The sequence below is a fragment of the Phytophthora cinnamomi genome, assembly GCF_018691715.1.
Source record: "Phytophthora cinnamomi strain GKB4 chromosome Unknown Contig45, whole genome shotgun sequence".
Lineage (NCBI taxonomy): Eukaryota > Oomycota > Peronosporomycetes > Peronosporales > Peronosporaceae > Phytophthora > Phytophthora cinnamomi.
In genome coordinates this window covers 60,164-85,745 of record NW_027150978.1, presented here as the reverse complement: position 1 = coordinate 85,745, position 25,582 = coordinate 60,164, and the positions used below count along the sequence as shown (strand labels likewise).

The 25,582-nt window shown below is 57.1% G+C and overlaps 2 protein-coding genes across 2 annotated transcripts; one reads left to right on the top strand and one right to left on the bottom strand.

Moving 5' to 3' along the window:
* Window positions 1-15,229: 15,229 nt before the first annotated feature.
* On the top strand, window positions 15,230-15,550 carry IUM83_15587 (Integrase catalytic core protein; the record flags this gene model as incomplete). Its single annotated transcript, XM_067940417.1, has 1 exon — window positions 15,230-15,550. One exon carries the CDS (start codon window positions 15,230-15,232, stop codon window positions 15,548-15,550), a length of 321 nt encoding a protein of 106 aa, XP_067790641.1.
* A 229-nt stretch (window positions 15,551-15,779) lies between these two features.
* On the bottom strand, window positions 15,780-16,498 carry IUM83_15586 (reverse transcriptase; the record flags this gene model as incomplete). The annotated part of the gene is made up of 2 exons (XM_067940416.1): window positions 15,780-15,784; window positions 15,862-16,498. The coding sequence occupies 2 exons, from the start codon at window positions 16,496-16,498 to the stop codon at window positions 15,780-15,782; spliced, it is 642 nt and encodes a 213-aa protein (XP_067790642.1).
* Between the last annotated feature and the right edge of the window lie 9,084 nt (window positions 16,499-25,582).

Sequence of the window (25,582 nt, the reverse complement as noted above, 5' to 3'; positions counted from 1 at the left end):
AACCCTCGTCGTGATGTTCTTGAAGACGCTGTCCGGGACGCCGCCGAGGATATGGTCCGAGAGCTGCAGGATCACACCGAACAGCGTTTCGCAGACCTCGGTCACCCCATGGTCGGCTTGGTGCGTCATCCTCCGCTCCGTCTCGACTCTGATCTCGACCAGCGCCTGGAGGACGCCCAAACCCTCGGCGCGGTGATCCGTGCATTGGCTCCAGATGCGCCGTCGCCTGCCCCCGGCTGGGACGCAGAGATGGCTTACCTTCGGGCGGAGGTTCGTTACTACCAAGATCAGCTCACGTACAGTGATGCGTTGCTACGCCGAGAAGTTGATGAGCGCCGCAAGTTCGAGGTGCTCTGCAACCAAGCCTCGTTCGAGCGCAACCAGCTCGCTGAAAAGTTTCGAGTCACTCGGGAGGAGCGAGACTTCCTTTCTCGCAAGATGGACATCGCGGTGAATGCACTCCGGCAGAGTGCTGAGATGTCTGACAACTTGAAGGTTCGGTGCTCCAAGTATGAGAGCTCGATCAGGGAGCTTCGGGCGGTCATCAAGAAAGACCGAGAGGGGTTCAAGTCGGGGCTAATTTCGTACACGAAGGCGGTGGAGAGGTTTAACACATTCCTCCACCAGCAAGACGCTCAACGAGCCAGTTTGTGCGGCCTCGACCTCCCCAATGACTCGTCACTTTCGCCCGTGGTTTCCTCGTTGCTCGGAGAGCTCGACGAGCTGGGCTTCCGATTGTCTGAGGCCGCGGTGGGCTCCAAGCGTCCTCACCCGATCTCCTCGGCGTCGACGGCCAGTTCAAGCGTCGCCCGCTCCCAAAATGTATCCGGACCATCACAGACGGCTCGCATCAGCATTCCGCCTGACTCCTCGGTCGAGCTGTCGGAAGACGAGGCCATTGTTGCCCCGCCAGCCAAGCGTCAGAAACGCTCAGCCAAGGTCTCGGCGAAGCCGTCGTCCCACACCAAGCTCCCGCCGACGCTTGCGGCATCGAAGTCCCAAGTTCAAGCCAGGCGTGCCTCTCGCCTTGGCAAGCCGTCGGTGGATCTGAGGGCCAAAGCAGCAGCGAAAGCAGCCAGGTCTCGGCCAGATTCTGGTACTATTCCGCAACCCACGGCCCAGGACTCGTCGTCGCTACCGCACGGGTCGTCTCCTCCAAGTGGAGGCGGGACTGGCAGCACGAAGACTCGGCAGACCGACAGGCCTCCAACGGCGAGTAGTGGTTCTCGGTCTCAGTCGCCGCTGAAAGTCTTGGAGGTCGACGCCGACAGTCGGTCCACGCGCCTCCATCGCCGCATCCGTCCGATTCTTCGACAAACTCACTGCCCAGCTCGCCAACTAGGCCTGAGGACGCAGAGGTTCCGACTTCGACTCCGGCCCCACCGGAGTCTCCGCACGACGAGTCGGAAGCTGGCCGAGATCTCGAAGAGAAGGCGCCGGCCCCTGTCGACCGGGATTCTCCATTCAAGGAGTCGGTGGTGATCAAACCTCGTCGGGACGGCCGTCCGGTTCGTCCTGCTTCTACCGTGGCCTCACTCCAGTCGAAATCATCGGTCTAGCAGGAAAATGCTTCCGATGACTTCGTCTTGGGCCTCGATGGAACATCGGAGGCGGAGTCCGTGGTTACGGACCTTACTGGACGTGATGCTGGAGATGGGTTTCGGTTTGGGAAGCCGTCCGAAAATTTCTGGAGGGAGAGTCTGTCAAAGAGGTTTCCCCAGCAGCAGAAGCCGGGCAAGACGAAGAAGCCTGCTGCTCCTCCCTCAAAAGCTCCTTCCAAGAAACGTCGGCAGCGCACGACATCGCTGCCACCGAGTCTCCGGCGTGAACGTGGCGAGCCTACGAAAAGCCGGCAAACTACTTCTAAGGATGCCACGACTGGGCCAGCTCGGAGGACCGACACCTTGGCTTCGTCCAAGAAAACCTCTGGTCGCTCCACGAAAACCTCGCCGGACGACGAGTTGGATCTTCTCGAGCCTCCTTTCACGGCCCCGGGTGCTCGGGCCTGCTGGCAGAGAATATTGGAAGTTCGGGTGCCTCGGCCTGCTGACAGTGAAGTCGCGGTGGAGTACTCGGCCGAGGGCATTGCTGCCTTCGCGGATTGGGAAAGCTCGGCCCATCCGTACCAGCAATTCTTGGTGAGCCTCCCTGCCGATCCTTGTTTGTTCAGCGCCGCCGAATTCATGCCGGACGAGCGCATCTCGATACGGGCAGATGGTCTCCCGTTGGCGGTCAAGTTCTGGCGACAGTTCAACGGCCGAGCAGTCGGCCCCACCGAGAAGAACGACTTGGGTTTCGCCTTGTACGAGCGTTCGCATTGGATTTCCCCGGCTGCTGTCGAGCGATGGCTCCAGCAACTTGCCGAAGAGCTCGGTGAGGGTTCTCCCGCTTACGTCGAGGCGCTCGAAGCTTGGGCAAATTACCATTCCAACCGGAATGGGCGTGCCGATCGTCTCCGCCTCCGGATCCCCTACCGTCTGTGGCCTCGGTGTTACCCAGATTCGCACGGGCGCATCCACTGCACCCCGAAAGTCATGTTCGAGCCCTCGGTTCCCATTTACTCCGTGGATAATTTGCTGTGGACTCCTATGACTGCGGACTGGCGCACCGAGGTGACGGAGCTGGATGGTCACGAGCCCTGGCGGAACTGTTGGGTGGATGTGCCTGCGGCGCATACTTACAACACCATCTTCGCTCCCTGCAACCCAGCGGTCCCGGTCTTCGTTCCCCGTGGGATGACCCTACAACAAGTTGCGTCGGCTGTCACTGTCGATCCCTCGCTGGACCCCAAGCTGGTCACCGCGCCGTGGGTTCGCAAGTTCACCCGCTTCCACGCTTCGCCGGTTACTAGGGCCCCTGCTGAAACTGATGACTCGGCAGCCGAGGGCTTGGAGGCTGAGGAGGGGAAGTCTGCGCGTTCCCATGGCGGAGAGTCGACAGAGCGGTCGGCCCAAGGCTCGGTTGAAGAGGCTGCGGACACTCACGACGGTCGCGTGGATGAGCCTCAAGCTGCCACTCCTCGCTCGGGAGCTCACGCAGTTCCTCCGGCCGATCACTCGAGCGACGAAGACTTCGACGACGTGCGCGCGGCCGGTGGCTCTGCTCCGGAAGCTGGAGGGTCGGAGGCTCAACCCAGAACCGGGGAGCCCCAAGAGGCGCGTCTCACAGTACTCGCTCGGGTCGCCTCCAACTCGGACTCGTGAACCCTCGGTCTCTTGTTTCCGCTTTCATGTTTGCAGCTGTAGTTAGCTCAGGGTCACTCAGTGATTGTAGTGTCAGGGTAGCTAGCTCTCAGGCTTTTGCTAATCGTCTTTTCATCATCTTTGCGTATCTCCTCATCTCTCTCCAATCGTAATCTCCACTCGTAAGATCGTTCCAAATTACATGCAAATATACAATCATTTTGGTGCAGTAGTCGTTTTCGTCTGCTTGGGTGGGCTGCATCGCCCCACCGGCAGTTCATCATTCGCGACAGGTTGCAGCTAGTCCTCGTCAGCAACTTGGACCATTTGCAACCGTCGGTCGCGGCGTTTCTCGCGCAAGTAGTCGTACAGCAGGCCGCCGCAAGACAAATTGGCGACGGGCTCCCACGAGGGCTCGTCGTAACCGGCCCACCTCACCAGAAACTCTCTGACCGAGCGCTCGGTGCTGTTCGAGAGTGGAACTCGATCGTCTAAGATCGCCTCCACCTCGTACTCGCCAGCGAGCTGGTCTGGCTCCCAGCTGTCCTCGGGCAGCAGCTCCTCGTCAAAGTCAAGTCTCGATCCCTCGGTGACTTCTGGGGTCAGCCGAGTTCTCGGTCGATCGCCGAATTCGCTCACAGCTTTTAATCGCGACACGTGTACCACCGGGTAGAACCGGTATCCACTTCGATCAGGCAGCTCCAACTCATATGCATACTCGCCGACCTTTTTCTTGACACGGAACGGTCCATGCCAGCGATGTGCAAGTTTCTTTGTCAGCCCAGGTTTCACGCGTTCCATGTATAACCACACTCGATCTCCAGGTTTGAACAGAGAGTTCGCCACCGACTCTTCGTCGGTTCCATCAGTTCTGCCGACTCCTCGTTCACCGTCGGAAACGTCGTCCTGTACTGACACAGGCATGGCTGCCCTTTCCAGTCCACTCAGCGTGGCGTTATGCTTCTCGGCCCGCCAAGCCTTCTTGGTCGCCTGATACTCTTTAGCCATAGCCAGGGCGATCTCTCGTTGTCGGTTGACTTCACGTCGCCACGCTAGGGCGTTGGACTGCCTGCCGAGCCCTCACTTAAGAGACGACGACATCGCTCGAAGGCTCGACCGAGCGTCCCAACCATGCACGAGATAGAATGGGGTGTCCTTCGTTGTAGCATCATGCGAATTGTTGATAGCGAAGATGAGCTTTTCCACAATCTCATTCCAATCTTGCTGGAGCGGGTCCTCCGCATACACTCGCACAGACTGCATTACGGTCTTAACCGAGCGTTCCTGCTGGCCATTTGCTTGTGGACGATAGCTTAGTGTAGCCCGAGACCTCGATTGCATCATCTCGGTGAATGCTTGGAAGACCTCACTCATGAAACGAGGGTCACGGTCGTGACGTATCAACGACGGCGCACCGAACCTTCGGTAGACGCATTCCTCGAACGCTTGTGCCACACAGAGGGATGAAGTGTCGGCCATGGCTTTACCCATGACAAAACTCGTGAATGCACACTGAGATAGCAACAGTGCGGTGTTCCCTCGCCGAGTCCTCGGCAGAGGTATAACGAAGTCCATCGATACAATTTGCATCGGTCGCTCGGCTAGGATGTTCCCTGGTGAGTACCCACGGAATTGTGGGACGCTTTTACTTGAGCTACAGTCCGGGCACGAGCGCACATGCCGCTCCACATCAGCGAACAGGCCGATCCAGTAATAGTCCGCCTTAACTCGGTGGTAGGTGCGGACGATACCTTGATGTCCGCCCTCCAGTGAGTCATGGCAGCTCTGTAGGACCTCCTGGACCATCCTTGTCGGCACCACCATCCTAAATATAGTCTCGTCGGTCCGTTCCTTTCCCCACCGACGGTTCACGCCAAGGAAATAAAGCAATCCATCTTCACGCAGTGCAAACTTGTCGGCCATTTTCCAGGCTTCGCGAGCGGCTTTGTAACTCAGCTTTGCCTCTTCTCCTTTCAGCACCGTCTTTAGGTTCGACCAGCGTAATTATTCATCTTGGGCGGCGCTTATGCGTCGGCGGCGCTCTTCCTGCACCACCGTTGGATCAATGTCGTCAGCACTCGGTTCGTGCACCGCTGTTGCATCAAGCCTCGGTTGGGCCTGTTCGTCGTTTAAACCCTCGGTGTTGGCCCCAGTTGGGCCTGACGCGTGTTCTTCGCGGACTGGATCGACCACCGAGACTTCCTTCGCAAAGCGGACGTGTTTTCGCCGCTCTTTTGCTTGGCGTCTGGTCACCGCGGCTACATGTCCTGATTCCCGTACAAAGTCGAAAAAAGTTCGGCTACAGTTTTGGTCGTGCGGTGTCAGTACTTGAACTGAGTTGACAGAACGTGTAGTCTCTTCCGCCGAGTTTTCCGAAGCGTCAGCCGAGCCTTCGTAGATAACTTCTCGGATTCGATTCAACTCCATCAATTCTTGCTTCCTTTCACCACTGTCCACTACCACCGAGGCTTTCTTTTCCAATGTTTCGCTCGCGAGCGAATCAGCGACCGCATTAAATTCACGTATTGCATGCAAGTATTTCACCGAGCGAAGTCTCGCCGTGAGTTCCTTGTGCTTGTTCAGTTGTGCCATTAACGACTCCTTACGACAAGCGATCACCCCTAGGGATTGCTGGATTGCGAGTCTCGAGTCTCCCACGATAACTAAGTCCTCGGCCCCATGTTCTAGGGCCGCCGAGACGCCATTATTCATGCCGGTGTACTCGGCGAGGTTTACCGTCGTGGTCCCGAGAAAAGCACTCGCAGCGATCACTATATTCCATTCCGGGAGTTTCCACAAAATCCAGGCACAACTGCCATAGCCACCGTGTTTTTCGGTTTTGGCTGATCCATCGAACGAGAGTACAAAACCTCGGTGTGCACGGGGTAGTTGCGCATATAGCAACTGGGGGTCCATACGAACAATCGGGGAACCACATGTCGGTGGGGTTACCGGGGCCAGCGAGTCTTCGAGGTCGACGAAACTAGTAATGATCGACTGCAAGAGTTGCGCAAAAGCGCAATCTTTCTCCTTAACTCGCTGCACCACCAGGTACCACGGCGACAGTAATACCGCAAATTGGGTAGCCCGTCCAAACAGAGTCTTCGACTTGTGGACCCAGTCGAGTGTTGAAAATCGCGTGTAGACATGGATGGTCCGACCTGCGAGTTGGGTGTAACACACCTTTAACATTTGGAGCAGGGCCAGGACCTCCTTTTCGGCCGGGTGATAATTCATCTCTGCGTCCTTGAGGACTCGGCCGCAGAATCGTACCGGGTGCATTTTGCCACCGTGTTCTTGCATCAGCGTTGTACTGAGCGCCCACTCATTTGCAAAGAGTGTTACGTGGACTGCTCGGTCACGGTCGAAGTGTCGGAGGATCGGTGCCTCACCGACCTTTCGTTGTAACGCAGCAAAGCTTCGCTTGGCGGCACTGAGGTCATCCCCGTCTGTGAAATCTTCGTCCTTCAGCTGGTATAGTGTCGCTCCATATACTGCAAAGTCTTGGATGAACCGGCTGTAGCAATTTAGCGCACCGAGGAATGCTTGTACGCCCTTTTTCGACCTAGAAAATGAAAGCTCGGCTATTCCTTTGAGCTTTTTGGGTCAGCTCTAATGCCTTCTCGCGTCACCTCATGCGACAAAAAATCAACCTTGGGCTGCACAAAGATGCTCTTAGTGAAGCTCACACTAATACGGCACTCTTCGAAGCGGGCGAGCAGTCGGTCCAAAGTCTCGAGGCAGTCGTCAAACGACTCACCCCCGAAGCAAATATCGTCCACAAATGATCGACGCTCAAACACCGGGACTAGCGAGGACTCGTCGGGTTCTCCAGTTGCGAACATGTCGGCTGCCGGGCTATTAATGAGTTCCGCGACCGAGTCTTCGGCCCGAGTGCTGTCGCAGCTTGCTTCAAACTTCGTGGGTGTTTGGTTTGGGTCAGGTGACGGATCGTCCGACGGTTCAGCCAGGGTCCGTCCGAGGGTTCGACCAAGGTCTCGGTCACTCTCCTCCGCACACCGCATTAACTCTGCGTAGTGTTTCCATCCACCTTTCGGTTGTACAATCCCCCACAGTGCATTATCGAGCATGCGTTGGTAAATCATCGGTGCATTCTTTAGTCCAAAAGGCATCCTGAGCCACTCAAAATGACCGAGGGCACACACGAAGGCCGAGATTTGGCGAGCCCTCGTTGTCATCATAATCGCCCAAACTCCACTTGCCACATCCAACGAGCAGTACCACGGGTACTTCTCGAGGTTGGTGAGAAGGTCATCGACCAGAGGCATTGCACATTCCATGATTGCGGTGATGGCATTCACCATCTTGTAATCAATGCACAGCCGGATGTCCTCGCCGTTCGTTTTCAACACAATCACGATTGGCGAAGCCCACGGGCTGTTCGAAAACGCTATCAAGCCTGCCTTGAACAGGCCTCGTAGTAGTTCGTACAACTTCCGTAAGTGCCGAAGGGGCACTCGCCGAGCTCTCTGTTTGATGGGCGAGTGTTCGTTCACATCGACATCACACACACCACCCCATAAGCGGGTGGAGGCAAAGCATTTCCACTAGAGATCATGATCTTCTCGTGCTTCTTGAGCACTTCCACAACGCGATCCTGGCGTTCCGCACTCACTCCTGGGAGACGCACATTCGGCGCCGAGTAGTCGAGGTCTGTCACCGAGGTCTCCGTTAGGTCGGGAAGGAACGCCAGTTCGCGAGCGTAGTCCTCTAAGTTGATTTCATTGGGCATATGCTCCGACGAGGGTTGATCACCCCCGTCATCTGCTCCCTCTTCCGTCGCCAACGCAGTAGCTACAGACAGGTACGTCGCTTCTAGGGTATCCGTCGAGTCTTCACCCGCCAACTGCTCGGCCGAGTCTTCAGACAGCCCAGGCTTACGTTGGTAATAAGTGGATTCCGTCGCCTCTGGGGCCTCATCGGTAGACACGCTTAGTTCCGAGCTCATGTCGGAGCCATCGTCGCTGGGCTGGTCGAACGTGACCTCGTTCGTAACTTTCGCCGAGGTCTCGGTACTAGTGTACTCAAGCTCGGCGCGCTGAGTAGGGAGCGCCGCCGGATCATCACCCACTGGTGAGCCGTCGGCGGCAAGTTGCTCCATCTCTTCGCGCCTCGCGAGTTCCCGTTCCCACAGCTCGGCGCAGCTTAAACGGCACGCCTGGCCCGGCGAGTCATCAGGCGGCCGAGGTTTTATTCCGGCCGGGGTTGGATAACTCGGCCGATCAACCGCCGGTGGTTGCGCGGCTAGCCACTTCTGGTAGAGTTCGTACTCGCGCTGGAGCAAATCCTCGTCGCGAGATTCCTCAAATGCGGCCACCTGCCACTCTCGGTACTTGGTCGACTCCAACCGAGTGTACACCTCATCATACGGGAGGTCCCCAATTGGGACCCACAGGAGCAGGGGCGTGTGAGCTCGGCAAGACAACAGCCGGTCGCTCATATTGGTCACTCGTACTCGAGAGACCTTGCCCCGTCTAAACGCTTTCACCGTGGGCACCAACGTCTCGGTCCGGCGTATCCACAGCTCGTGGGTCTCCTCCGAGGGTTGGCGCTTCGGTGGTCGATAGTCAACCCACTCGTGATCGGGGATAAGTAAATCCTCGGCGGGTCCGCTGTTGATGTGCGGACCGAGACTTCGTTCATCGAGCATATTCTTCGTCTTGATGAGCGGAATGCTCACCTCGCCCGGCAATTTGGCAGTCGCGTGGAACATGTCCAGGCGCACACCAGCCGGAATCATAAAGTCGGTGCCGAGGACTACGTCTACACCGGCGCCATGATCCATAATCCACAATTCAAACTCGTACACTCGTTCCCAGCCGAGCGTCACTTTGACCAAGGCTCGGCGCTCTGTAGCCATCGTTCCTTTGGTAAACCCTTGTATTTCCATACAGCGGCCGTGACCCTGAATTTCACGCAGCCGCAACTTCTTTGCAAATCTCTCCGAGATCACACTCACATTCGCTCCTGTGTCCAAAAGGACTCGGGCGCGCACATCATTCACCGCGCCTCGGGCCAGAGCTCTCATCCGAGCCCTCTGGTCGAATTTCCACGCGGACCACCACCCCAGCCTCTCGCCCGGGAGTAGCTTCAGCACTCCACCGAGCTTTGGGCTGGTGCGTCCTACCGGCACCGCGCTTGAAACCCAAGCCTCTGTGCCACTTCCATCTTTACCTTCATCGTTCGCGTCACTCATTTCACCTCCACCGAAGTTTCCACCTCTCTCCTTTTCATTTTCCATCGGGTTCATATATTCCTTGTCATTGTTCGGCCATTTGCACTTCCCCACGAACGCGTAGACACAGTCTGCGTCGATCGCGGGTTCGGCTAACTGTGGCAGCCCGATTGGGACCAACCCAGTTTCAGTTGGCGGGCTGCCTAGTTTAAATGGCCACCGAAGACTAGGCGTTGGAGCTCGGGGGTGAGGTCCTTCTTCTCAACCTTCGTTCGAAGGAGAGAAGTGAGCGCTTGCAGAGCTTCACATTTTCCGACATCATGCACTTGCTGACATAGCTTGCAGCGACGGTAGCAGTAGTGGGCCGAGTGACCGAGCCCTCCGCATGCAGCGCACGGTCCGTATTGACGGGGGCGACCTTCGCGGTTATCGCGGCCGAGGTTTCGATTTCCTCGGTCGAGGTTTCGACCGAAGTCGCCATTCTTGCGCTGACGGTGGTCGGAGCGGGCATAGGTCCCGTCTGCCGCTGCACGTCTTTCATGATCGTTCGCCGCGGCTACGTGCCCACCTTCATCTTCGGAGTTGTAGTCATCACTATAGTCGCCGCCGCTTTGATCGTCCTCAGAGTAGAGGCCGTTGCCAGCTTTGCTCTCGCTACTGCTGTACGAGTGTCGGCGTGGTGACGAACGCTCGGTACAGCCACCCCTAGACCCTCGGACTTGGAGCTCGGTCATCATGTCGGCGAGCGAAGCCTCTGCCAGCGAGATTCGCGGCACATGGCGCGAGTCATCGCGACGGCGGTCAAAGTCTCGGTCCCGACGATCGTATCGGTCGCGACGGTAACCGTCACGCGAAGAGTCGGTGCGTCGGTCATCGCGTCGGTAACTGTCCCGCGAAGCCTCGGGGCGTTTGTCATCGCGTCGGCGAGTACTCTCACGGCTTCTCGGTGGGTAAGCCGAAGTCTCGCGGGACTGTCCACGCTCTTCCAACTTCAAGATATCATTAATCATGTCTTCCAACTCGTGAATGTCCTTCACTCGAACGTGGCAGAGCCGCCGTTCGAGCCCTCGGTCCCCACACGACTCGAGGAATCGGTGCACATGGTCTTTCGCATCGAGACCACCCTTCTCGAACTGGAGGCCAGCGTTGCGAGCGTAGCCATTCAGTCAATTCAGGTAGTCGCAAATGTGCTCGGCGCCATCCCTCTTCGCCGAGTAGTACCGAGCCTTAGCAAACTGCTTGAATTGCGAGCAGTAGTACTTCATGAAGGCGTCGCTGAGCAACTTCCACTGACGTTTGGTTTTCCTCGGAAGTTGACGGTACCAGTGAAGGGCACCGTCCCGAAGGCTTAACTCAAACGCCATGCACCACTCGTTGGGCGGTGTGTGAGTGCCATTCATCTCGTAGACGAAAGCTCGGAGCCACTGCATCGAGTTTTCACTCTTGTTGCGGGCTCCGGAAAAATGCTTGATCTGAGCGAGGGGTCGGTGGGTCGCGAGCTCAAGTCTCGGTGTCGAGCTCAAGCGCTCCATCTCGCTTACCTCCCGGACCTGGCGGGTCAATTCGTCACTAGGACTGTCGCGGCCGTCAACGTGGTCCAGGTAGTCATCACCGTCATCATCCTCGTCAGAAGAGGCCGACCGAGGGGCAAACCGTCGGCTCGTTTTCCCGCGTTGTGTACTGCGAGTGGGCTTCGACTCCTCGGTGCGCGAAATGCGTTCCCCGCGACTCGTCGACCGGGGAGTCACCATGTGCGAATCTTGGAAGTACGGCGTACCCTCGGTGCGGACCGAAAACACACCCGTCGAAAATCCCACTCCCACAGACGCCTCAGAAGAAACCAGAGAGCGCGGCCAGACGGCAGAGTCCTCTTCCTGCTCCGCCGAGGCCTTGGTTTGGCTAGCCAGGCCGATGTCGGTGGCACCAAAGCTCAGACGAAGCTTGCGCTTCCACTTCTGGAGCTCACGGCCAGCTATGGCAGGGGGCCAGTCACTGATCGCAGCATCCGAGGGGTGAGTTTGCGGCTCACACCCCATAGCCCGAATGAGCGAGACCGTGTCCTCGGCCACCTGGGTGGTATTGATAGAGTTTACTGGCCAGGCCAGCTCCCCCTTCAACTCCACCCAGATGGCTTGCCGGATGGACTTGGGCGAGAATTGCTGCATCCACTCGCTGTCTTCCATCATTTGCTTGAACACTCGTCCAAGCACCTTGTTTGCAGCTGGAGTGCTGCCATTCATCGGCGGCCGGTTGCCTTGGGCAACTTGAGGACCCTTGGTAACCTGCATCAGGGCTTTCGAGCCCTCGGTGCCGTCCTCATAGTCGTCGTAGGCGTGGCCCGGCTCCGCCACTTCATCAAATTCTTCGACGAGGTTTCACGAGAGCGAGCGGGGAACCCCGCTGTGTCCCGCGGACAACATCGCGTCTTCCTGGTCGTCCGTCTCCTGCATCGCTGCAGGTGACTTCTCTTCCAGGTCATCATAGTCCATCATTTCATCCTTGGCGTCGGAATCTTCATCCACCGACTCTTCGAAGCTGACCGACCGTTCGGTGATCACCGACAACCGAGACGTCAAGTCGCTAGCGACGGTTGACGAGTACTCGGTGGGTCCGAGCGTCGACCTTGCCGGCGTTGCTGGTACCGCTGACTTGGATCCGTTCGCCATCTTGTTCTTGTTCTTCTTGTTCTTGTTCTCTTCTCTCTTCTTCTTCCTTCTCTCCTCAATGCTCGTTAAGGGGGCAATACCTACACAGACCGTAACAACAAACCCTCGGTCACACCAGTCCCGGGTCGCGGCACCAGTTGTCGTGTAGGAATTCACGATTTTACGAGTCCTCGTCCCTCAGCCTCGACAAATGGGACGAGTCCTACCAACAACACACGCTTCCCTCGAAAGGTCGGCGAAGATTGTTGGGATTAAACCTGAAGACCAGGTCCGATCCCTTACACCGGGCTGGAAATATGCCTTGTGTTGAAGTATCGGTCAGGTAGGTAGAACCCACACACAGGCACCGCCAGCCACGAGCAACGGCTGGGGTGCGTAAATATAAACGCTTTCGCGCTAAACCCACTGTGGTCCCTCAGAAAGGAAGGGTACCGGGCCGGTCAAGGCCTTTGACAGGGGCGCCGAGGTGAAACCTCGGCCAAAGAGTCAAATACACTGGGGGGGCCACGCCACGCACCCAGGACAACGTACAAACGTACAGGGAGGACTCTCTACCTCCCAACACTCGGCCACTATCCACTCTTGGCCTTACCAGGGCGAACTCTCGGTCAGTGTACCTTAAGCTCACCGGCAGACATATCCCGCGTCGGCCGAGCGTATCCAGACCCTACAGCTAAGCTAGCTAGACTTACCGTAGACGGACTTGATTGGGGGGAATATTCTGCTCTGATTTAATAGTTAGAGGCGGTGAGGCCTCGACTATAACTAATCCCTAATGTCTATACAAATATCTAGTGTTGACCGAGCTTCGGTCTAATCCTACAACCGGACGAGCCATCGTCTTAAGTCCGGGTTCCTAATAGGAGGCAAAAAGGGTATCCACTATGACTACCTGGAGGGCTCGGCGGGAATTTATTAGGACCCGCCGTGCCCCATAGTCACTAACTAGCTTTCTGTCACTCTGGCGCGGTAAATGTGAGTAGCCAATAGGAGACCTCGGTCTTCTCCTCTCAAAGCCTCGATGCCGTCAGACCTCGGTCCGGTGGCTCCACTCCGCAGTCAAAACCCAATCTCACAACGAGCTGACCCGGAGAAGGTTTCGTCCATTTGCTCATGGCCTACGCTCACAAGTCCCACTGAGCTCCGTCAGTGGCTGAATCTCGCGAACTATCTGCACAAATACACGAAACACTACGCCGGACTGATCCAGCCTCTATCATCCCTGTTGAAGAAAGACGCCACGTGGTCTTGGTGTCCCGAGCACCAAGCCGCATTCGACTCGGTGAAGAAGAGCTTGGCGTTTGCGCCAATACTGATGCTCCCGGACGATTTAAAGCTATTCCACGTTGTGTGCGACGCTAGCGATTTCGCGATCGGGTGCGCGCTCATGCAGTTCGACAATGAAGGTCATGAGCGAGTCGTGAGTTACCAGTCACGACAGATGAAGTCGGCTGAGCGCAACTACCCCGTACACGACAAGGAGCTCCTTGCGATGCGGTATGCCCTGATAAAATTCAGAGTGTACCTGCTGGGCGAACAGGCATTCGCCTTGTACACAGATCATGCATCGCTGCGGACAGCGATGAAGTCGCCGCATCGATCCCAGCGTATAGCGCGCTGGTTGTCGTTCTTCGCCGAGTACAACTTCGTCGTGCACTACAAGCCGGGCAAGAACAATATCCTCGCCGATGCGCTGTCTCGGCGGCCCGATTACGATCCTTGTGTCGTGTTGGGCCGTCAAGTGATTGACGACGACGATGAAGATGATGACTACTACGCAGTGTGCGCAGCGTCAGGTATCAACCTGACGTCTGTGTCCCCCGAGATGGATTTACGCGATGAGATCGTCGCGGCGTACGCAGACGATGCGGTCTACGCCAACATCTTGGCGTTCGCTGAGTCGCCTACATCAAGGCGTGGTGCGCGGAAGCCCCAGGGTGCAGAGCGAGAACCCTGTATCAAGGCAGGCTCAGACCGAGCCAACTATCGGGGCCACTCTGGTCTGAGGGGCGAGTGAAGACCGTTGTGCGGCTCTCAGTCTGAGCCGCCGGAGGAAGTGTCGTGACTGGAAGCGACTCGAAGCCGGAGTCGCTGAGCAAGGAGAGAGGCTGTTAAGGCCCAGAGTCCAAGGGCCTGAGAAGAGAAGTGGACTAAGTGTGTGTGGAGTGAACGTGTTTATATTCAAGAAAACGGGGCACAGCGGACTCAGCACGTGTGTACAAGGGTCTTCCAAGCAAGGAGCAAGCTTCGTCTGGGACATCTGGGAACTGTCGAGTTCGGAGGCAGCTGGTGTGGCCGACGCAAGTCTGGACCCACAGCGTAGCCTTAGGAAGAACCAAGTCAAGGGATTGCAAGAGTGAGGAACACACGCCTCACCCAGCTTGGGATCTGAGATCTAATCTCAGATTCTGAGTTGGGTGGTCTGAGATCGAGGTCTAGCCGAGGCTATTCCCTGATTTCGGAGACCGCATCGCCATAGTTGTCGCTATGGGGTTGCTTCACACGGAGCGTTCTCACGTGACCACCCGTCTGAGTTTCGGCGAACGCCACGAACTCAGCAAACTTGGCAGCTACCTCGGACTTTGCTCCGCAGCAAGTAAACCACACAAAAGTGCGAGTACTCGTCGATGAACGTGACGAAGTACTTCTTGCCACTGAAAGTCTGCGTCTTCATCGGACCGCAGACATCACTGTGGATGACTTCCAACATTTTTTTGGCTCGGTTTGGGGACTTGGGCATGTAACTCACTCGCGTTTGCTTGCCAAGGGCACACCCATCGCACAGTTCCCACTGCTTAACAGCCGCTATGTCCATCCCAACAGCGTAACCCTTTTTGACGATGGCGTCTAGACCACCGTGGCCAATGTGACCAAGTCGAAGGTGTCAGAGGTACGACGTGGTGTCCCCTTTGCGTTCCTTCAGGCTTGACACATTCGCCTCGTCAGGCATGACTGGAGTCATGCACAACTCGAACGGTCCCTTGCCTTCACGTGCTCTGAGCTGCCACTTGATGTTCTTCTTCTCCGCGAAGCACCCGTCGCGCTCGAACGTCACAGGCCCAACATCCTTAGTGAAACGCCCAACCGAAAACAAGTTGCGCGACAACTTGGGAATGTGCCACACAACCCTTCTTGATCCCACGTGGGGTCTTCATCGACACGACAATGTCACCACTGCCGACCGCTTGAACCACTCCGTCGTCCGCGAGATGCACGTCTACAAGTACATCGCACTGAGTTTGGCGATTCAAGAAGGCAAGTGGGTGCACAAGCTGCTGTGCGAGATCCTGGCTGCTGCAGGCGGAGTCACGCCCGAGTTGAAGATTTTCGAAGACAACCAGTCGTGCATCAAGATGACCAAGAATCCCGTCAACCATGGACGCGCCAAGCACATCGACATCAAGTACCATCACATCCGCGACGAAGTCAAGCGCGGCGAAGTGATCGTCGAGTACTGCGAGACTGCCACCATGCTGGCCGACATCATGACCAAGGGACTTACCTAACCACGCCACAAGGACTTGACAGCTGCGCTCGGCGTTCACGCGTGTTTGCATTGAGGGGGCGTCTTGCAGGGTACTGAACCTTGGTACACTGTACCAGTTCCGAGGTACCCGAACCGGTCCAATACGACCACACGTTGATTAGACGAGTAGGTTGATAGGACGAGTAGTGTAGAATGATGGTTGATTAGACGCACTAGTTGATAGGACGCCCGGTCGCGTGTCTTTAGCACTAGCCTAGGGTGTAAGCTCCAACAATCCAATCACTTCTGAATTTCGATTCAACCCCCCAAGTGACCTTCCTCGCCTCGCACCATACACGATATTCCACTTGCCATTCGGCATTATGACACAGAAGGTGGGCGTAGAGTGTGGAGATTTGCTCTCATGCACCATGCCTGCCTCGTGCTTCTCACGGAACAATGCGTCAATGACGTCACATTGCTCCTTTGGCAAAGGCCACTGCCTGGTCACGCAGTATTTAGTTCCGGGAACAAGATCAATGTCATGACGCACACCTCGATCCGGAGGTATCCCCGAGGGCGACTCCTTGGACACCACGTCCTCGTACTCCTTTACCACCAGGTAAAAAGGATCGGTAGGGTCCTTCAGGATAGCGGACCCGCTACGCGCATTCAGCGCCTTCTTGGTGTCCTCGAGGACAGCTTCATCAAGAAGCGATGACGAGTTCAGTTCTTCATCCGGTCGTATCACGACCACCTCGGCTAATTCGCCGGCCCTCAGGGCCTCGCCGAACTCGGCCAAGGATATTTCGTTCAGCTCTAAGAGAGCCTTGAGTGAGGGCAGCGCGTCGAGACGGATATTCCCGTCGACGTCGCCCGTCACTCCGTTCACGAGTGTGTAGAGCTGCTCGATCTCGCGTGGAGCACCCCCGCTCGACACGCCATTCTCGACTCGTGCGAGTTCAGACGCCTTGCACTTCGCAGCCAGCGGTGCCGCTGCCTCCTCTTCGCCGACGTGGTCCGTCTCGAAGAGACCTTCGAACACGCGCCTCTACCGGCGCCACCTCGTTCAGCTCTGGAAGAGCTCCGGTGTCTCGACCGACACACAGCGAATTGCTGCTCGATCCACAGCCTCCACTCAGTGAATTATGTGCCACTCCACAGTTCCTCGGCATCATGCCGACCGCGTCAACGCTGGCACACAGCGAGGCACCGCCCTCAGGCGCGCTCGCGCTCAGCGGAATTAGCGCCGCTGCGGCGATAGCTACGATGCTGCGTACGCTATCGCCGACGAGGCAACATGGCGTTGCTCTGGGCTTCATCATGAAGAAGCAGCGTGATGCTGCTTCCTCAGTGACGGTGTCGTCAGGGACGACACCGCGTGCTCAACCATTAAAGTTGAGCGTAAGCAATTACGAGGGAAGAGAGGGCGAGCCTCTCCTCCGATGGCTTGTCGAGCTCGACACAGCCATTGCGGCTCGACGCATCGTCGACCCGCTGTCGAAGATCGCGTTCGCCATGTCATGTCTTGGCGGACGAGCGAGGAGTTGGGCGTATGGACGCCGACTCTCCGATCCTACGTGCTTCAGCACGTACGAAGTGTTCAAAGAGGAGCTCAAACAAGCGTTTGAGCCCCCGCAAAACGAGTTCCGGTCGAGGGCGGAGTTCCTCGACCTTCAGCAGGGTAAGCATGACGTCCATGCTTACGCGCAGCGCGCACGATATTTGGTATCAAATATCGTGACTAACCCGATTGACGAGGCGACCAAGGTCGACACGTTCATGAAAGGACTTAGAGATGGGCCCGTGAAGACCTATCTCTTCCGAGAGTACCCGAGTACTCTCGAAGCTGCAGTCACTCTTGCCATGCAAGAAGCGTTTAGCCTGCGGCAGGCTAAACTCCATGGAAATGTGCCGAGGCCGCTACCGCGCCCGGTAGCGAGGACGGGAGGTCCAGAACCAATGGACCTCTCGAACGCAACAACTGCTGGTTACCAGCAGCAGGGAGGCAACGTGCGATGCTTCCGTTGCGGAAGGATCGGTCACTTTGCACGGGAGTGCACAGCTCCCATGCCCCCTGGAGGAGACCGTCGTGGCGATGCTAGGCATCACCGCAGGCCAACAAAAAAACGCGAACATCCAGTAGGCGCGGGGCGCCCTACTGGTAATGCAGTCACGCGTGCCGACATCGGGCACGCGACACTGAGGACTGCAGCCCCCAGTGAGACTAGCTCTCGCTGCAAGAAGCAAGATGACAGGCCGAACCTAGTCATCTTGAAGGTTTACTCGAAGAGAGCAAGTGACTCTCTTCGAGCATTGGTAGATTCAGGCGCGTCGAATAACTTTGTTCAACTACAGAGCCTGCCGAGTCTTGACTTCGAGGAGGTAAATGTACCTCGAAGTCTTCTGGAAGTGCGACTGGCAACAGGTGCCATCGTGAAGACCGAGAAGCGCGTCGTTAACGTGCGCTTCTCGTACAAACAACAAGTGTTTGTCGAACACTTTATCGTCCTGGACCTGGACGATAAGTTCGACGTTGTTATGGGCATGCCATGACTTGCACGGCATGATCCGGTAATTGACTGGAAGAAGCGCACGCTCGTGCGCTTCGGTCACGACTGCGGAACAGAGAGCGATGGCCCTGTTACCGCAGCGCACGCACCAGCAGGTGCGCGCGGCTCACCAGTCGAGACAGCGCTTAATGCTGCTGTCCAGGAGTGCCCAAGAAGTGCGCGAGGGCACGCACAAGTGAGACCAACGCCGGCAATGCTGCCGACGTCGGAAGAAAAAGATGTGCTGGTTCCGGGAACCAACACCCACGTTCAAGTGTGTAAGGGACAATCCCTGACCTCTCCGGGTCAGGTCGACGACGAAGCGTCGGCTCCCGGAGCCGACGCACCCTCGGTCATGAGGGGCTCCGCCAATGAATGGCGTCGAGGTGACGAAGACGTGTCAACTCCGGGAGTTGACGCTGCAAACAGTGCGGACGGTTGCAAACGTACCGCACTGACGCAATTTGCATGCTGTCGTGCAGCCGGGCTGCATGACGAAGCGCCATGCGATCAAGCCGGGCTTGATATCGCGCGCCCGCAGACAGGGTCTCCCGGCGAAGGGACACATTACCGTGCAGCCGGGCTGCACGAAGGAACATGCGGTCAAGCCGGGCTTGATACCGCGCGCCCGCGGACAGGGTCCGCCGGCGAACAACTGTCCACGGCCGGGCCTGGACCAGACGGTCAACTGTGCGGAGCCCGGCTCCGCACAATAAGAAGACGGCGCACGCGGAGAACGCTGCACAAGTCTCGGTCCGGGACCGAGACGCCACGAGAACCGTCTGATGGGCAGAGTGAGGCGGTGGCGCTGGACGTCGAGACGCTAAGCGTCTTGGCGCCCACCGATACTGGATTCCAGTATCGTGAAATGGGATTCGCTATCCTCCGACGACGGCGTCGGAGTTGACTTCGCTTCCAGTCATGAGCTGGAGGCGCTTCACGCGCGACTTGCACGATGGACGCATCGAGCGGGTCTGCGTTCTTTCGAACAGCGAAAGAACGGAGAGCGAGAGCGAAGAGCTGAGACAGCTCTTCATGGGAAGTACCACTGAGAGTGAAGACGCTCTCAGTGCGAAGACGAAGCGAGAGCGCTTCGAGGAACAAAGTTGGGACTCGCTGAAGTTGAGTCCCTATTACGAATTGTTGAGGGAGTACAAAGATGTACTCCCGGAAGAAATTCCTGCGGAGCTTCCGCAGGATAAGGGCATTCAGCACGAGATTGATCTCGTGCCGGGCACGAAGTACTGTGTCACGCGGCAGTGGCCACTGCCGTGAGAGCAAGTAAAAGCAATCGACGACTTCTTTGAAAGTCGTCGCAAAGCAGGACAAGGACGGGAATCAAAGTCCTCGCACAGTGATCCGACGTTCTGTGTCAAAAAGCCACAGGGCGGATGGCGCATCGTTCATGCGTATAACAAGCTGAACGATGCGACGGTACCAGCGCAGACGCCGATACCGCAAAAAGATGTTATCATCGATTCGATGGCCGGGAGCACCGTTTACAGTGCTCTCGACTTGCGAGATGGATTCTATCAGATCCTAATGCGTGAGAGCGACATCCCTCTCACGGCAGTGAGCACGCCAAGCGGCATGCTCTGGGAATGGCTAGTAATGCCACAGGGGCTTAAGAATGCCCCTGCGACTTTCAACAGGTGCGTGACGCACTTGTTGCGCTCGGCGCGCGACTTCGCACCGAGCTGCTTCGATGATGTGTTCATCCACAGCCGGGCTGTGGACGGGAAGACCGACGTAGAGATGCACAGGGTGCATCTCCGGAAGCTACTTGAGCTTATGCGAAAGCATAAGCTCTACGCGAACCTGAAGAAGTGTATCTTCGGGGCAAGCGAGATACCCGTCCTCGGGTGTCTCGTAAGGATAAATGACGTTCGCCCTGACCCGGAAAGGTCAGAGTGATTAATGAATGGCCAACGCCTTCAAGTGTCAAGGAACTGAGGCAGTTCCTTGGCTTGGCCACGTACTTGTTCAAGTACGTGGAGGTACGCGGGCAAGATCCGCCCGCTGTCACAACTTCTTAAGAAAGAAGCTGTGTGGAAGTGGACAATCGATTGCCAAAAGGCATTCGATGCAGTCAAGCGGGGCTTGACTGAGGCGCCGATCTTGGCAGTGGCTGACCAAGATCGCCCATTTCACGTAGTGTGTGACGCATCCGATTTCGCGATCGGATGCGCGTTGACGCAGCACGATCACGAGGGCCGTGATCGTGTCGTCTACTACCAATCGCGTCAGCTGAAGCCAGCTGAGCGCAACTATCCGGTACATGACAAGGAACTCCTTGCCATGAAATATGCACTCGCAAAGTTCCGAGTGTATCTACTTGGAAGTAGACCATTTGTGGTCTACACCGATCATGCATCACTGCGCACCGCAGTGAAGTCGCCACACATATCACAAAGAATGGCGAGATGGCTCTCATTCTTTGCGGAGTATAACTTCCGGGTCGAATACAAACCCGGAAGATTGAATGTAGTGGCCGACGCGTTATCACGTCGGCCGGACTACGCAGAAGCTACTGCCGTCAATACCATTGACGTCATGCGATCGAGCAAACCCACATCGTCTCTGTTGGACGATGTGAAGGCCGCGTGCGTGCACGACGCGGACGCGAAACTCTTGCTGGCCTATGGCACAACACCTTCTGACAAGTCCCGTCAGAAGCTGCCCAAGCACCTTCGAGCGTGTGCACACCGATATCGGGTGCACAACGGACTGCTTCTTTACAATGCAGTCGACGACAACGCGGACCGCGTTGTCGTGCCGAATGACCATGACCTGCGACTCAGGATCATGTACGAATACCATGATGCCCCGACTGCGGGACATCTCGGACGTGAGAAGACACACGTCCTTCTCACGCGCGACTTCTACTGGCACCACCAGTACAAGTGGGTGCGCAAGTACATCCGTGCTTGCGAGGTATGCCAACGCGTAAAGCCTGCGCCATTCGCGCAGGCTCCGTTATAATCACTACCGACTCCGTCGGAGTGTTGGAAGTCCATGTCGTTGGACTTCATCTTTGGTCTTCTCCCGGACAGCGGAGGGAATACCGGTGTTGTGGTCTTCGTCGACCGCTTCAGCAAGATGGTACATCTTGCTGCGGTGCCGGCAGAGATGACCGCGAAGCAGACGGCCCGTCTGTTCGTCGACATGGTGTTCAAACACCATGGCATGCCGACCGACATCGTGTCGGACAGAGACCCGCGCTTCACAGCGCACCTCTGGCAAGAAGTGTTTACACTTCTTGGGAGCCAGCTTTCAATGTCGACTGCGGATCATCCGCAGACGGACGGTCAAGCCGAGCGCGTGAATCGCGTGCTCGTCGACATTTTGAAGAGCTACGCTCACTCGTTCCAATACCGGAGCGAGCGATGGCAGAGTTTGCCGTCAACAACTCAGTGCATGCCCCAACCGGGCATACACCGTTCTACGTGAATGCCATGCGGCATCCACGTCTACCGAGTTTACTCGGAGTGATGGCTCCCACTTTAAGTGGGGGAGGATCTACGACTGCAATACAGCAGCCGCAGAAAACCGCTGACACTTGCACAGTGTCAGCTGCAACAACGAACAAAACGCATGAGTCTGCGCAGGGCGCAGACACCGCGAAGAACCACGCAGAGGCCGGGCCTCTAGCGAAGAGCGAGCTGAATGACTTCAGCTCGGATGCAATCAACTTCCTTACCAAAAGACAAGCCGTAATCCGGTTTGTCCAGGATGCAATAGCAGGTTCTGTTGATCAACAGAAGCTGAACGCAGACAATGTGGGCAGAAGCAACGCAAATGAATTCAAAGTTAGTTCATTGGTTTTGTTAGCTACTCAAAACCTGCCTAAACATGCAGTTTCGGATTTCGGAGCAAGCAAGCTTGCTCCGCGCTTCATCGGGCCGTTCACTGTGTTGGCTCGGCATGACAACGTTTACACGCTAGACCTACCGTCTAGCATGCGCCTCCATCCGACCTTTTACGTCGGACGGCAGAAGCCATCCTGCAGCACGAGCCATCTAGCTCGGCGGACCCGAAGCCTCGGCAGGAGCCGAGGCAGAAGCGGAAACCCTGGCCTCGGCGACGAGCAGCCTCTCCTCCAGCGCGTCCGCGCGCTGGAGCAACTCCTTCATCCGGGTCCCCAACTCGACCTGGATATTCGAGGCGGTCTGCGAGACCGCCGCGACTTGGGCCGTCTAGTTCGCCAGCTCTTGCTTCAGGGCGGCGAACTCAGCGCTCTGCAAACGCTCCACGGCGGTCACCCGGTCGTGGAGAGACGCATACTGATCAGCCCGGGGCTGATCATACCCGGGGCGTGTTCCCACCCCCGCCACCGCCGATCCGTGACGCCCGCGGCTCAACCCGCTGGATTGTTGAGCGGATTGTTGACCATAGTATCCCGAAAACGAACCCTCAAGGGGCTCGTTTTCGTATTCGTTGGAGAGGATTTCCTCCCCATGAAGATACATGGGAGCAGCGGAACGTCTTGCTGGAGGACGTTCCGGAAATGGTGAGGGCGTACGAGGAGCAGTACGCGCTGGCGCAGCGGAAGTAATACGAGCGCTGCGATCATCGCTAGCGCCCGAACCCTCACGTGCTAAGAACTTAGCACGGAGCTCTTTAAGACTCTCGGGCGCACGGAACGACGTGTACCCGTTCAGGTTGCGGTCGCTCAAGCGGACCGCATCTGGGAAGCACTTCGTGCACTGAAAGCCCTCGGGCACAGCGCACGGCACATTTGCCTCCTCCGCAGCAACATGAAGTTGCTCCAACTTTCCACGCTTCGAGTACGTCTCGAAGCGATCACGCGCTTGCTTAATCCGATCACGGTAAGCACTCGGTTTCTTGTTGAAGTTCTCAACAAAGGCGTTCCAGCTTTGACAAAGTGCCTGCCACTCGGGCACTTTGCTGCGAGAAGATGTCTTCTTGCTTTGAAACCATCGGAGCTCATGGAAGAGTCCGATGTAATAGTCACGCCTTTGATGCGTTTCCGCATCAAAGTGCAGCTCGGCAGCCACGGCGTCATCTTTGATGGCGCTGCATACGTATAACGACACCTCATTCGGAGGTACCGAGTTCCCATACCGGTCCAAGATCTCGGACGCGAACGGCATCCACGGATCGCGCGCTGCAGGCGCAGCGCGCGGAGAGCCTTGAGCTTTGAAATCACGCGCTGCAGCTGCAGCGCGCGGAGAACTGAGAGTCCCAGCGGAAGCGAGTGGGGTATCACACTCAGTTTGCGAACGCTTCGAACTCGAACACGAGGACCCCGGTGCGCCCCTGTTCATCGGGAGGTAGCCCGAAGACAAAGTCCATCGACACCGAGCGCCACACCTCGGTGGGGATTGGGAGTGGGCGCAGTGGGGACTGTGAAGACGGCGACAGCTTCACTCGCTGGCAGATTTCACAAGTGCGCACCCACTTGCGTACCCACTTGTAGAAGTGTGGCAAGTAGAAATCTCGCGCCACCGCCTCGACGCTTTTCGCGTCCCAAGTGACCTCCGACAGGAGCATCATGATACTCGTGGATGATCCGCGCACGAAGGTTTCCGTCGTTCGGCATCACGATTCTCGGGTCATCGAAGTGGTCGATGGCGTACATCCGTAGAGAGCCATCGAGACTATAACGCTCGATGTGACTGCGAATTGAGCGCGATAGAGTCTTCCGTGTCGCATCGCTGGGTGAGCGAAGGTGTGTCACGATGGCAGCATACTGTGCGTCGTGTTCATACGCGGTTGTGACCTCCTCTCGCAACGACACCGCAGGGGTGACGCTCGTCAGGTACAAGTTTGACGCCACACACGTCGACCACGAGTATTCGTCCTCATCGTCAGGTGTCTGACGCCCAAGTCGCTCGCGTGGATCGTAGTCAGGACGCCGAGACAACGCGTCGGCGAGGATGTTGTTCTTGCCGGGCTTGTAGTGTACCACGAAGTTATACTCAGAGAAGAATGACAGTCAACGAGCCATCCGCTGAGATAGATGAGACGATTTCATCGCTGTCTGCAGCGATGCGTGGTCGGTGTAAACCGAAAAAATGTCTGTTCCCCGAGCAGGTAAACCCTGAACTTGACCAGTGCGTAGCGCATGGCGAGGAGCTCCTTGTCATGCACTGGATAATTCCTCTCCGCCGGCTTCAACTGGCGGGATTGGTAGCTAACCACTCGCTCTCGGCCCTCCTCGTCGACCTGCATCAGGGCACACCCGATGGCGAAGTCGCTCGCGTCGCAGACGACGTGGAATGGTTTCGACTCGTCCGCTAGCATCAAGACGGGCGCGGATGACAAGCTCTTCTTCACCGAGTCGAAGGCGACCTGGTGTTCCTGTCGCCACGACCACATAGTGTCTTTCTTCAGTAGCGACGACAATGGCTAGATCAGCTTGGCATAGTCCTACGTGTACTTGTGCAAGTAGTTTGCCATGCCCAGCCACTGACGCAGCTCGGTGGGATTCGCGGGAGTCGGCCACGAACATATTGATGCGACCTTCTCGGGGTCAGCACGGACTCCATCCTCATTGCTCACATAGCAGCCTAACACCGGGATCTCCGGTGCACAAAACACACATTTCTTCAAGTTTGCGTACAGCTTGTTGTCTCGCATCACCTGGAAGACTTGCCGAAGGTGTTTCAGGTGGACTTCCACGGCGCTGAGCTTGCCCTCAGCGCGACTATGTACGAAGATATCATCGAAGTAACTCGGTGCGAAGTCGCAACACGTGGGAGACCATGCGATTAAATGTTGCCGGTGCGTTCTTCCATCCTTGGGGCTTTACTAACCACTCCCAAAGCATGCCGCTCGGCGTGCTCACTGCGGTGAGAGGAATATCGCACTCTCTCATCAGGATCTGGTAGAACCCATCGGTTAGGTCGATGGCACTGTAGATCGCGCTACCCGCCATGGAGTCCAGCACTATGTCCTTCCGTGGGATTGGTGTCTGCGCGGGGATGGTGGCATCGTTCAACTTGTTGAACGCGTGGACAATGCGCCACCCGCCCGTGGCCTTCTTCACGCAGAAGGTTGGACTCGAGTGCGGCGAGATGCTCTCGCGCACATGCCCTGCCTTGCGACGACTCTCGAAGAACTCGTCGGTGGCTTTCACCTGATCAGCCACTGCCGAGTGACACAATACTTCGTTCCAGGCACGAGATCGATCTCGTGGCGTACTCCGCGATCCGCCGGAAGCTCGGCGGGGATCTTGTCGGGAAAAATGTCCGCGAACTCGCGGGCCGTCTCGTACACCGGGTTGCCCGACTCTCGCAGTGCCGCCCAGGACTGCGCCACAAAGCGCTCCTCGCGCGCCGACTTTGGTTCGGCGTTCTTGGGTCGGGACAGCTCACCACCATCGACTTCGACGGTGTTGAACGCTTCCGCCGAACTCGACTCGGTGATTAGGCACACCTGCTCAATCTCGCCGGCCTTCAGGGATCGCATGAAGTTCTTCCAGGACAGCCCTGGGAGGACCGTGATGGACTTCGCTTCGCGAGGCGGACTCGCGACTTCGATAACGCGCGATCGGT